General features: G+C 45.8%; 1 protein-coding gene across 1 annotated transcript in view; it reads left to right on the forward strand.

The window, feature by feature from the left end:
* The window catches only part of LOC116516599 (beta-galactosidase-1-like protein 2), a 54,562-nt gene continuing 40,619 nt past the window's right edge, over positions 1-13,943 (forward strand). The window contains exon 1 of the mRNA XM_032229192.1: positions 1-192. Within this exon, the coding sequence (XP_032085083.1) occupies positions 110-192 (83 nt within the window). The 5' untranslated portion in view covers positions 1-109. The remainder of the gene's footprint in view (positions 193-13,943) is intronic.

Here is a 13,943-nt window from a genome sequence, read left to right on the forward strand (position 1 = left end):
TCCTCCAATGGGAGGCGCCTCCGCCCGTTAACGGGGCGCCCGTGCGTGGGAGCCAGAGCGGCCGGAGCGGGGCTGGACGGGGCCCGAGTCTGGTCGGAGGTCGTCGGCCATGTGGAGCTGCGCAGGGCGCCGCCGTCGCCGGCTGCTGGCGGGCCTCTTCGTGCTGCTGCTGACCGCCGTCGCCATCCGCAGGTGAGGCATATGAGAGGGAGGTAGGGAGAGAAGGAGGGAGGGGGCGTGGCTTCGATGCCCCGCCCCCTGACCCCATCCCCCTCGGTGGGACCACCACTCCTCCCCTCCCCAGGCCACTCCCCAGCCCATCTTCCCAGGGGTTCCCCTACCCATCATCCCCAGACAGAGGTGACCTTCCTTCCCTCCCTCCCTCCATGCAGTTGCTCTTAAAACTGGTGTTTTTCCACCCCCCCCCCAAATAGATACCGCCCTCATCATCCCCAGCCGCCCCTTGCTCCACCTGACGACCACCAGACCCATCATCCACAGCCAGGGGCTGGAAGATAACAAGGGGGGGGGCGGGATAAAAGCCACCTGTCCACCCCCCATCCCATTGCATTCCATCGCACCCCAAATGGTGTAGAGTCTCTGGCTTGGGTGTGGGTTGGACTAGATGACCTACAAGATCCCTTCCAACTCTGTTAATCGGTAATCCCCTTAGGACAGGGGCCGGCAACCTTAAACACTCGAAGAGCCCTTTGGACCCATTTCCCACAGAAAAGAAAACACCAGGAGAGACAAAACCAACCAGGGGTCGAAAAGCTCAATAAATTGCCTGCTGACGGGTGTCGCACATTGGCGGTTGTTTCACATATTTTGAGGGACGGAGCCGCAGCAGAGGGATGAAAGAGCCACATGCTGCTCCAGGAGACCCCCCCCCTCCTCCCCATATGGAAAATGGGACACCTCCATCTCCCAACATTTTTTGCTCGGTCCAGACTTTGCAGGAACATAATTTCTGCAAAAGTGTGTGTGCAATTCACTTTGCAAAGGAAATTGCACGCACACATGCACACAAACACTCACACCACGGTGCACAGCTATGCTTTAAAGGCAGATTGCCTCCTTCCAAGATGCTGAGACTCTTGAAAAAGTTCAGAGAAGAGCAACCAGGATGATTAGGGGACTGGAGGCTAAAACATACGATGAACAGTGGCAGAAACTGGGTATGTCTAGTCTAGGGAAGAGAAGGACCAGGGGAGACAGGAGAGCATCTTCCAATATTTGAGGGGCTGCCACAGAGAGGAGGGGGTCAAGCTATTTTCCAAAGCACCCGACGGCCAGACAGGGAATAATGGATGGAAACTGACCAAGGAGAGATTCAACCTGGAAATAAGGAGACATTTCCTGGCAGAGAGAACCATCAACCCATGGAACAGAAGTTGCCTTCGGAAGTTGTGGGAGCTTTATCACTGGAGGCTTTCAAGAAGAGACTGGACTGCCATCTGTCAGAAATGGTGGAGGGTCTCCAGCTTGGGCCTACAAGTTCCCTTCCAACTCTGTCAATCTAATCTCTTCCCCCTCCAAAAAAAAGTTTATTCCCCCCTCCTTCTTTGCAAGCATCTTTCAAACTTGCTTTTGCACCCCTTCCCATCCGCAGTGTGTTGAAACGCGCCCATTTCAAAGTTGGCAAGGATTTTGGGACGCCAGCCGGGTCAATACCTCAGATACCAGGGGGAGACATGCCAGAAAGAGAGGACCCGTCCCCATCCATCCTGGGTCATCTGGCTATTTTGGGTAGACTCCCACCCCCACCCCACCCCCCTCCTTCTCATCCTTGCGCCTGGTGTTTTACAGAAAGACTCCCAGATCTGTTGGTAAGCCTACCAACTGCCTTTGCCCAGATAATGCCTTAGTTCCTCCTTGGCAGTTAAAGAGTTGTTTGTTTTCTGTTGCCCTGTGGTTGCAATGGAAATGCATTTCCTAACAGAAGTAAGCGATGGTTGCATCAAGAGGAAATTGGACAGGTTAGTGCATAGCCTGCCTCTTTAAGAAATAACAACAACAACAACAACTACAACTACAACTACAATAATACATTTGCATCATATCTATCTACCTACCTACCTATTAGATCAGTGTTTCTCAACGTTGGCAACTTGAAGATGTCCGGACTTCAACTCCCAGAATTCCCCAGCCAGCATTCGCTGGCTGGGGAATTCTGGGAGTTGAAGTCCGGACATCTTCAAGTTGCCAACGTTGAGAAACACTGTACTAGATGTTTATCCTTCCTGTATGACTTTATAAGTAGCTCAAGGCAGAAAATATGCTTAATACTTCCTCCTATTTTCCCCACACAACAACCCTCTGAGGCAGAGAGCAAGTGATTGGCCCAAAGTCACCCAGCTGGCTTTCATGCCTGAGGTGGAAGTAGAACTTATTGTCTCCTGGTGATTGGCCCAAAGTCACCCAGCCAGTTTTCATGCCTGAGGTGGAACTAGAACTCACTGTCTCCTTGTGATTGGCCTGAAGTCACCCAGCTGGCTTTCATGCCTGAGGTGGAACTAGAACTTAGTGTCTCCTGGTGAATGGTCCAAAGTCACCCAGCCGGCTTTCATGTCTGAGGTGGAACTAGAACTTATTGTCTCCTGGTGATTGGCCCAAAGTCACCCAGACGGCTTTCATGCCTGAGGTGGAACTAGAACTTATTGTCCCCTGGTGAATGGTCAAAGTCACCCAGCCGGCTTTCATGCCTGAGGTGGCACTAGAACTTATTGTCCCCTGGTGAATGGTCAAAGTCACCCAGCCGGTTTTCATGCCTGAGATGGAACTAGAACTTATTGTCTCCTGGTGATTGGCCCAAAGTCACCCAGACGGCTTTCATGCCTGAGGTGGAACTAGAACTTATTGTGCCCTGGTGAATGGTCAAAGTCACCCAGCCGGCTTTCATGCCTGAGGTGGCACTAGAACTTATTGTCCCCTGGTGAATGGTCAAAGTCACCCAGCCGGTTTTCATGCCTGAGATGGAACTAGAACTTATTGTCTCCTGGTGATTGGCCCAAAGTCACCCAGACGGCTTTCATGCCTGAGATGGAACTAGAACTTATTGTCTCCTGGTGATTGGCCCAAAGTCACCCAGACGGCTTTCATGCCTGAGATGGAACTAGAACTTATTGTCTCCTGGTGATTGGCCCAAAGTCACCCAGCCAGTTTTCATGCCTGAGGTGGAACTAGAACTCACTGTCTCCTTGTGATTGGCCTGAAGTCACCCAGCTGGCTTTCATGCCTGAGGTGGAACTAGAACTTAGTGTCTCCTGGTGAATGGTCCAAAGTCACCCAGCCGGCTTTCATGTCTGAGGTGGAACTAGAACTTATTGTCTCCTGGTGATTGGCCCAAAGTCACCCAGCCGGCTTTCATGCCTGAGATGGAACTAGAACTTATTGTCCCCTGGTGAATGGTCAAAGTCACCCAGCCGGCTTTCATGCCTGAGGTGGCACTAGAACTTATTGTCCCCTGGTGAATGGTCAAAGTCACCCAGCCGGTTTTCATGCCTGAGATGGAACTAGAACTTATTGTCTCCTGGTGATTGGCCCAAAGTCACCCAGACGGCTTTCATGCCTGAGATGGAACTAGAACTTATTGTCTCCTGGTGATTGGCCCAAAGTCACCCAGCCAGTTTTCATGCCTGAGGTGGAACTAGAACTCACTGTCTCCTTGTGATTGGCCTGAAGTCACCCAGCTGGCTTTCATGCCTGAGGTGGAACTAGAACTTAGTGTCTCCTGGTGAATGGTCCAAAGTCACCCAGCCGGCTTTCATGTCTGAGGTGGAACTAGAACTTATTGTCTCCTGGTGATTGGCCCAAAGTCACCCAGACGGCTTTCATGCCTGAGGTGGAACTAGAACTTATTGTCCCCTGGTGAATGGTCAAAGTCACCCAGCCGGCTTTCATGCCTGAGGTGGCACTAGAACTTATTGTCCCCTGGTGAATGGTCAAAGTCACCCAGCCGGTTTTCATGCCTGAGATGGAACTAGAACTTATTGTCTCCTGGTGATTGGCCCAAAGTCACCCAGCCGGCTTTCATGCCTGAGATGGAACTAGAACTTATTGTCCCCTGGTGATTGGTCCAAAGTCACCCAGCCGGCTTTCATGCCTGAGATGGAACTAGAACTTATTGTCTCCTGGTGAATGGTCAAAGTCACCCAGCCGGCTTTCATGCCTGAGATGGAACTAGAACTTATTGTCCCCTGGTGAATGGTCAAAGTCACCCAGCCGGTTTTCATGCCTGAGATGGAACTAGAACTCACTGTCTCCTTGTGATTGGCCTGAAGTCACCCAGCTGGCTTTCATGCCTGAGATGGAACTAGAACTTATTGTCTCCTGGTGATTGGTCAAAAGTCACCCAGCCGGCTTTCATGCCTGAGGTGGAACTAGAACTTATTGTCCCCTGGTGAATGGTCAAAGTCACCCAGCCGGTTTTCATGCCTGAGATGGAACTAGAACTCACTGTCTCCTTGTGATTGGCCTGAAGTCACCCAGCTGGCTTTCATGCCTGAGGTGGCACTAGAACTTATTGTCCCCTGGTGAATGGTCAAAGTCACCCAGCCGGTTTTCATGCCTGAGATGGAACTAGAACTCACTGTCTCCTTGTGATTGGCCTGAAGTCACCCAGCCGGTTTTCATGCCTGAGATGGAACTAGAACTTATTGTCTCCTGGTGATTGGTCCAAAGTCACCCAGCCGGCTTTCATGCCTGAGGTGGAACTAGAACTTATTGTCCCCTGGTGAATGGTCAAAGTCACCCAGCCGGTTTTCATGCCTGAGATGGAACTAGAACTCACTGTCTCCTTGTGATTGGCCTGAAGTCACCCAGCTGGCTTTCATGCCTGAGATGGAACTAGAACTTATTGTCCCCTGGTGAATGGTCAAAGTCACCCAGCCGGTTTTCATGCCTGAGATGGAACTAGAACTTATTGTCTCCTGGTGATTGGTCCAAAGTCACCCAGCCGGCTTTCATGCCTGAGGTGGAACTAGAACTTATTGTCCCCTGGTGAATGGTCAAAGTCACCCAGCCGGTTTTCATGCCTGAGATGGAACTAGAACTCACTGTCTCCTTGTGATTGGCCTGAAGTCACCCAGCTGGCTTTCATGCCTGAGGTGGAACTAGAACTTATTGTCCCCTGGTGAATGGTCAAAGTCACCCAGCCGGTTTTCATGCCTGAGATGGAACTAGAACTCACTGTCTCCTTGTGATTGGCCTGAAGTCACCCAGCTGGCTTTCATGCCTGAGATGGAACTAGAACTTATTGTCCCCTGGTGAATGGTCAAAGTCACCCAGCCGGTTTTCATGCCTGAGATGGAACTAGAACTTATTGTCTCCTGGTGATTGGTCCAAAGTCACCCAGCCGGCTTTCATGCCTGAGGTGGAACTAGAACTTATTGTCCCCTGGTGAATGGTCAAAGTCACCCAGCCGGCTTTCATGCCTGAGATGGAACTAGAACTCACTGTCTCCTTGTGATTGGCCTGAAGTCACCCAGCTGGCTTTCATGCCTGAGATGGAACTAGAACTTATTGTCCCCTGGTGAATGGTCAAAGTCACCCAGCCGGTTTTCATGCCTGAGATGGAACTAGAACTTATTGTCTCCTGGTGATTGGTCCAAAGTCACCCAGCCGGCTTTCATGCCTGAGGTGGAACTAGAACTTATTGTCCCCTGGTGAATGGTCAAAGTCACCCAGCCAGCTTTCATGCCTGAGATGGAACTAGAACTCACTGTCTCCTTGTGATTGGCCTGAAGTCACCCAGCTGGCTTTCATGCCTGAGGTGGAACTAGAACTCTCAGCCTCCTGGTGAATGGTCCAAAGTCACCCAGCCGGCTTTCATGCTTGAGGTGGAACTAGAACTTATTGTCTCCTGGTGATTGGCCTGAAGTCACCTAGCCAGCTTTCATGCCTAAAGTGAGACTAGAAATCACTGTCTCCTGGTGAATGGTCCAAAGTCTCCCAGCCGACTTTCATGTCTGAGGTGGAACTAGAACTCACTGTCTCCTTGTGATTGGCCCAGCCGGCTTTCATGCCTGAGGTGGAACTAGAACTTAGTGTCTCCTGGTGATTGGCCCAAAGTCACCCAGCCATCTTTCATGCCTGAGGTGGAACTAGAACTCTCAGCCTCCTGGTTTCTAAGCTAGGATTATCACCAAACTGCCTTTCATTTTTATACATAACTCAAGGCAGCAAGCCTAACATATGATTGCCCTCTATTTTTCCTCACAACAACCATGTGAGGTAGGTCAGACTGACCAAGAATGCCTGGCTCAGGTTGCCGTGTCCATTTCCCCCCATCTCTTCATGTCCTTCTATTGGATGGGCAGCACTGCCCGCCTCATCAGCTGTTTACTTAGATAAACCCAGTGTTGTTTTATAAATAATTTCATGCACTTTGCTGAGAAATTAAGAAAAAGAAAATCTCATATTGTTTGCAAAACAAGGGAAACCTCCGTCACCTGGGAATTAACCCCATGGTGGTTTTCTGTTGGTAAAGGAAAGACGTTGGTGAATCAGAACACATGTTCTTATTTGATGTTTGTACTGTAGCAACATTCATGCCGGTCTCATCTTACCACTACTACATAAATACACAAGGCAGACCAGGTAATTGTACACCATCCTGTTGATTTCAGATGCCACCCCTGCTGCAACATATAATATTACCAGATTCTCTGCAGCAGCACTCCTCAATTCATCACAGGATGGCTTCTAGCTTACACTTGGGGCTTAACAGTATAAACTAGATTTCCGTGTGCGCCTGGTTTATTGCACTACGGCGCTCCGAAACTTAATGCAGATAGTTTTCCCGCTTGCTAACTTTTTATGCTCCTTTCTCACTTGTTAAATCTTTTGTTCCATCAATTCAATTTGTGCATCTTTTATACCTTATTTCTTTTTTTTAATAACTCATTTAAATTCACAGTTTTTATATCCTTTATACTGGCTTCCTTTTAAGGGCCGTATCCTACCCCCTTAGGACGATCTACGGCTATAATAAAAATTGATTTGCTTTGAGCAAGGAAGGAAGAAGTGACTGAGCCTATTCCTTAGCTTGCAAGTTGTCAAAAGATTAATTTTGAAGGCTGCCACTCTGATGACTTTTTTTTCAAGCTCTATAAGATTGAATGCAATTCTTTTGTAGGGCTGAACAGCAGATGTGTGTATTTTAAATAATGTTTTAATTATTTCCTTCTCTGGCCAAATAGAGGGAGACAGAAACAGGTCATCCATCATGAAATCAAGAGCAAATCTTCCTAGCAGAAGTTATTCTTGATTTCAAATGTTTTATTTCATTTTTCATTTTCATTTCATACAGTCACATATATACTGTGCATGATTGAGGCCATATAACATTGAGCAATAGACACAGCCCTCCTTGTATTCCCCAAAATACAAAACCAATATAGCACTTCAACCCTCCATACACCCTTTCTTTCTCCCCCCTCCAACTTTCCTTTCTCCCCTCCAACACTCCCCTCCCCTACTTCCCCTCCCCCTCTAACACTCCTTTCTCCCCCTCCCTTCCATCTCACCCTCCTTCCATTCCTCTCTCCCTCCCTCTCGTAGCAGAAGTTATTCTTAATTTGTTGTCAAATTAGTTTCACCCCTAGTTAACTTCTTTCTTTTTTTTTTTTTTAAAAAAGTTTTTATTCAACATTTTCAAGTTTGAAAACCCCAAGTAAAAAAAAGGAACAAAGAAAAAAAAAACAAGAAAAATACAAAAACAAATACAAAACAGATGAAAACCACAAACAAACCACATAATAATATAATTTTTTACAGCTTCCCTATCAGCATATATATTCTGCTTTTGTAGTTTACTGTTCAATTATTGTCTTCTCGTGGTTGTTTAACAATTCTAGTGCTAATGTAAAAATCATATTGTAATATAATACTATAGTGCACATGATCAGATTTTACATATATACATTTTTCTTCATAGTATAATCAATAGTTTTTAAAACTTTTATTTCATGTTTTGGATTCTGTTTTCTAGCCACTTGTTCAGTCTACTCCAAATTTTATAATACTCAAACTCTTCTCTTTAACCCCTAATTAAGTTTTTTTCATGTTGACACTTCCATGTTGGAATATACCCGTATATACTCGAGTATAGGCCGACCCGAATATAAGCCGAGGCACCTAATTTTACCACAAAAAAACTGGAAAAGTTATTGACTCGAGTATAAGCCTAGGGTGGGAAATGCAGCAGCTACCGGTAAATTTCAAAAATAAAAATAGATACCAATAATGTTTTTGAATATTTATTTCAAAGAAAAACAGTAAACTAGCGGTGTATTCAATGAAATACTTCACTCACCTCATGATGCTGATGTCCCGCTGTGATGATGATGTCCCGTGCAGCCGCGGGAGCGATGTCCCGCCTCCTATGACACACGGCACAGTGATTCCTATCATTGGATCACTGTACCAGAGGAGGTGGGACATCGCTATGTGGCTGCTTGCCATAACAAGGAGGAGGTGGGACATCGTTGCAGAGCGGCAGGAGGGGGAGGAAGGGGAATCGTAAGACAGCCCTGCATTACATTAGAACGTGAGGAGGGGGGATGGTGCGGTGCGCGCTGTGCGGCAAACTGACACAGAGGGAGGGGAAACTCACAGGGGCACTGGGCCATTCACGAGTGTCACCCAGCGGCATGGCCCCGCCCCTTTTTCTCCTCCATTTCGGGCAAATTTTTCACTGACTCGAGTATAAGCCGAGGCGGCTTTTTTCAGCCCAAAAAGTGGGCTGAAAAACTAGGCTTATACTCGAGTATATACAGTATGTGTTTCCTTCTTTAAAAAATGTGCAAGAAACACAGAAGAATAGTCTGGTCTCTTTGGAACCACAAACAAAAAGTTATTTGTATGAAAAGAATGTCTTATCTTCCAGCCTCAATTCATGATAGACACGTACAAAAATATTCCCATCAAGTGTCCAGTAGTTGATCAGATCATTAGTGGGGGAAATTTGGGAGAATTCAAAAACTATACAACTTTATGTTTATGAAGATTCTCCGTCATCCAGGTCATAGTTGTCCCAAAGATGCTTTTTTTTCCAAGAAAAAAAAGGATTTATACTCCTTGCAGATAGCTGGTCATTTGCATCCTTTTTAGGGAGTCGTTGAGGCCGCTTGGAGGTTTATCTCTGTCCTCAGGGTCACCTGAGTGATACAAATGAGTGTGGAACTGTTGAAAGGACTATGTTGTAGGCTGGAGATAGATGATATCGCATCCCTTCCCCTCTATTGAGAGAGGGCTGTTCAACTTTGTCATAGATGGCCTCTTTGATAAACCTCCAGGTGGTCTCAACAACTCTCTAAAAGGATGCAAATGACCAGCTGTCTGCAAGGAGTCTAAATCCTTCCATCCCCTTCCATCCTGCCAGAGCTGAAGAAGCTTCTTGGATGAGAAGCGAAACGCCTTCAAAATAAAACCAGAAAGTCCAGTTGCCTCTTGAAAAACCATCTTTGGGACATCCCTATCATAGTTGTATCGAAAGTGGTTTTTATTTTTCGAAAAGGCGACCCGACTGATTTGAGATGATGGTCCTTCCCTCTCCCGCACCACCCAACACTACTGATGAAGCTTCCAGCGTAGGGAGCCAAATGTTGTTTTCTTCCTCCTCCTAAAAAAAATAAAAATAAAATCAGTCCAGTTGCCTTTTTCAAAAATAAAAAATAAAACACTTTTGATACAAAACCGGTATATTCTTTTTAACTTTACATTTACGGAGAAAAGATAACTGCAAAGAATCGATTCAAATCACCGATAGCCAGCCTCCGTTCTCTTTAATATTTTTGGATCACAACTACACTCATCCCTTGCTGTTAACCCCCTGGCTAGGATTGATGGGAGTTGGAGTTCCAAGAGGAATGCAGTTGGCCACTTGTATGCCCTGTTATGACCCAAATTGGTACATTTTTGGCGCTCTACATGGGGCTGCCCTTGAAGAGTGTTCGAAGACTTCAGTTAGTGCAGAATGCGGCCGCGCGAGCGATTGTGGGTGCACCTCGGTACACCCACGTTACACCTATCCTCCGCGAGCTGCACTGGCTGCCCATTGGTCTCCAGACACGCTTCAAGGTGCTAGTCGTTACTTTTAAAGCCCTGCATGGCATCGGACCTGGTTACCTGAGAGACCGCCTCCTGCCAATTACCTCCCAAAGACTGATTCGATCGCACAGACTTGGCCTTCTCCGGATTCCATCCACCAGCCAATGCCGGCTGGCGACCCCCCGGGGGAGGGCCTTCTCTGTTGCAGCTCCGGCCCTCTGGAACGACCTCCCCGTTGAGATCCGGACCCTTACTACCCTCCCGGCCTCCCGTAAAGCTACTAAGTCCTGGCTGCTCCGGCAGGCCTGGGGCTGTTGAAGTATCCAGCCCCACTTTAATTCTGTATGTTGTTGTATTTTAAATTGTTGTTTTGTCTTATTTATCCCCCTCCCCTTTTTATTGTAAGCCGCCCGGAGTCCTCCGGGAGTGAGCGGCGTACAAACCCAATAAACTAAACTATTTTTCCCCCTCCTAGTTCCTTTCCCTTCTAGTGATACCTGCACGCATATCTCTGGGTTTGAATCAGGATGATTTAAGTCCTGCATGTGTGAAAAAGTACTTTTAAAATTCTTTCTGCATTCCTGCGGTTGCCTTCCAAACTCCTTTGTGTTTCTGCTGGCTGGTGTATCCTCTTCTTAGGACGAATGCCCTTCTAAAGTCATGACCTACTACTTAGCTGCCTCCTCTGTTAAAGCTGGATAACGAGTAAATCTTCAGGTTAGTGGAGCAAAGGGTTTTTAGAAGCCCTCTTATTGGAAGGTATATTGAGTTAAGCTCCTCTAGGGCGGAATTAAAAAATTAAGGTCACATTTAGCCCTTGTAAGTAGTGACTTCTCCAAAACAGTAGATTGCAGGTAGTCCCTGACTCACAACCACAATTGGGCCTAATATTTCTGTTGCGAAGTGAGACATTTGTTAAGTGAATTTTGCCCTATTTTACGACTTTAATTTAGTTTAGTTTACTTTATTGTCATTGCACCTCCTACAGTGAAATTAAATTCCATCCTCAGTGTACATTATATATAAAAACTAAAGTTTTTTTTCAATGCCTTTGTAACTTCAAACTGTCACTAAGTGAATTATCTGTATAGTGCTTAGTTTAGGATTTGATTCGAAAGAGGCGTTTTCCAAATTGCAGATTTAACACTAGTCTGCAACTGGTTAAAGCGGACAAATATTTTTTTTCCCCCAGAATGGAAGTTCAAACAAATTTACACAACTATGTCCTTCTGTTTGGTTTGGCTACAATTTATGTACACAACCGGGCAATATTCATTAATGTGTAAAAAAAAAAAAAAACCTAAACCCTTATTAACATTGTCTTTTTATAATATATTTTTACGGACATGATATGTGTGTTTGTGTGTGTGTGTGTTTGTGTGTTGCAATTGTGCTCATAAATAAATAAAGGAAGACTAGTATAGATTTCAAGCTATTTAGCTCTCATCACCTAGCCATACCCATACTGGAAATCGAGCATGGACTGTATTACATATTAGGCAGTTATATTAGCCACTAAGCCACAGGCTCTCCTCCTTTATCAGCTAAGCCAGGGAAATAGGTATGTATTGTGTCACAACCCCTGGTATGCCCAAATATGGGAGGAAGCAGACAGAAAGCCATTATTTTTACTGTTGCCTTTGTTCGAATCCCAGTAAGGGTATGGCTACCTGATGAGAGCTAAATAGCTTGAAATAGATCTATACTAGTCTCCCTTTATTTATTTATCAGCACAAATACAACATATATATATACACTTTCTTTCATATGCTTGGTTTGTGAGCTGGGTTATTACTTCTGCAAAAGAAAGGGGGAAAAAGTAGATGTTCTAGTTAGATTAAGCCGAGCAAATGATGCAAATTGAATGTGGAGGAAGATCAAATATGACTGGAGAAGGGGAAATAAAGCCTACAAATTGACATATTTGGGCCGATGGTGGGAGCGTGCACTTGGGCGTGCGGCATTTCATTTGGAAAAACTGAAATTGGGAACACTGGGGTGCCTGGGGGGGGGGTACAGTTGTGTGTATGCGTCTCTGTCTCCCCTGCCGAATCTGTTAGTCCCTAGGGAAGAATTTCCCTGGCAGATCATCAAATACAGAAAGGAGGGCAGAGAGCAATGCCACGTCAAGCTGGCTATGGTTTAGAGACTTTAAATAAGGGGGGCAAATAAGGAAGCCATTCCTTGCCTATCATAAAAAGTAATGGACAAAGGAAGACGTATTGCTGCTGATGTAAATCAGTTCCGTGTTGGGCTAACAGATGCTCAGGTGACCTTGGTTACTGTTCTGACCAAGGCTTCCCAAGAGCCTGAAGCAAACTCCTGGTCCCGACAAAAAACCCTTTTATTTATTGACTGTGAATTCTGCTCATTCACATCCAGCAAAGTCTTTCAAGGGAGGATTTACGGTCACAGACCTTATCTGGCTTGGAGAGCTGCCAGGCCGATCTCTGCAAAACTTGGTAAGGAGTCTCGGAGAGTCACGAACCAATTAAGCGAACTAATAATCTCCTGCAAACTCCACTCCCCTTTCGCTCCTCTTTTATTTCCTCTGGGAGGGGCCATTCATTGCCCACCTGTGGCCTTACTCCCAAGTCGACCCCTGTTCTTTAGCTGTTCCCTTCCCCTGGCAATTCTGCCAACACGTGAGATTTCCTCTTTTTTTAAAAAAAAAAAGTCACCTTGTTTTTCACTTCTTTCTCATGATCAATTTGCACATTATTTTCCCCTGGATAACTGTTCCTCTAGTAGAGGAATAAGACATTAATGGCAGAAATATCTTTTATTTATTTAGTTAGTTAATTAGTTTTTTGTCAAATATGTACAAGATAACAGGTGTATAAACATGGACATGGACAAAGGCAATGAGTACAAATAAATGGGGACAGTAGGACATGGATAGTAGGCACACTGGTGCGCTTATGCACGCCCCCTTTATGGACCTCTTAGGAATGGAATGAGGTCCACACTAGACAGTTTAAGGTTAAAGTTTTGGGTGTTTGAGGATGTAACAACGGAGTCAGGTAGAGCATTCCAGGTGTTGACCACTCTGTTGCTAAAGTCGTATTTTCTGCAGTTGAGTTTGGAGTGATTTACCTTGAGTTTGTATCTATTGTTTGTCCGTATATTATTGAGGTTGAAGCTGAAGTATTCGTTGACAGGTAGGACGTTGTAGCAGACAATTTTGTGTAGTACACTCAGGTCAGACCGTAGGCGGCGAAGTTCCAGGTTGTCCTAGCCCAAAATTTCGAGCCGGGTGGCATAAGATATTCTATTGTGAGCAGAGGAATGGAGGACTCTTCTCATGAAATACCTCTGGACTCGTTCAGTTGTATCAATGTCCAATATACAATGTGGATTCCAGGCAGAGAAGCCGTACTCGAGAATTGGTCTAGCAAAGGTTTTGTATGCCCTAGTTAGCAGTGCAGTGTTGTCGGAGAAGAAGCCTTGCAAAATTAAGAACAGGGCACAGTTCAACTTCTGTTTAATAGTTCTGATGAGTATTGTGTCCACCAGCTTATAAGAAGGCATCAAGTCCTTGCTAAATCCTGTCTCCATCACACCAGTACATAGACAAGCTAGCATTCCCCGTTCCTAAGAGTTTCTACAGTGATTTGAGATAATACGTTGAACGCAAGCGGTTTGAAGAACACAAAAACCCACAGTCTGGATGAAGTCCACTGGATTGTGGCCATTTTTATTCAGTTATTGTAAATAGGCAGGTATCGGAGATATATTCTTTTTCTTCTGGTTCGCTGGTTTTGCGTTGTGAAACATTGGGGGGGGGGGAAGCAAAATGTTTTGTTGCTTAAGGAAACAGAGCATGGGAGAATTCCGGATTCTCTGCGCCTCTTTATATCTGCTTCTTGTTTGACAGCGCAGCTTGGTGC

Source organism: Thamnophis elegans, chromosome 13 (assembly GCF_009769535.1).
Source record: "Thamnophis elegans isolate rThaEle1 chromosome 13, rThaEle1.pri, whole genome shotgun sequence".
NCBI classification, from domain to species: domain Eukaryota; kingdom Metazoa; phylum Chordata; class Lepidosauria; order Squamata; family Colubridae; genus Thamnophis; species Thamnophis elegans.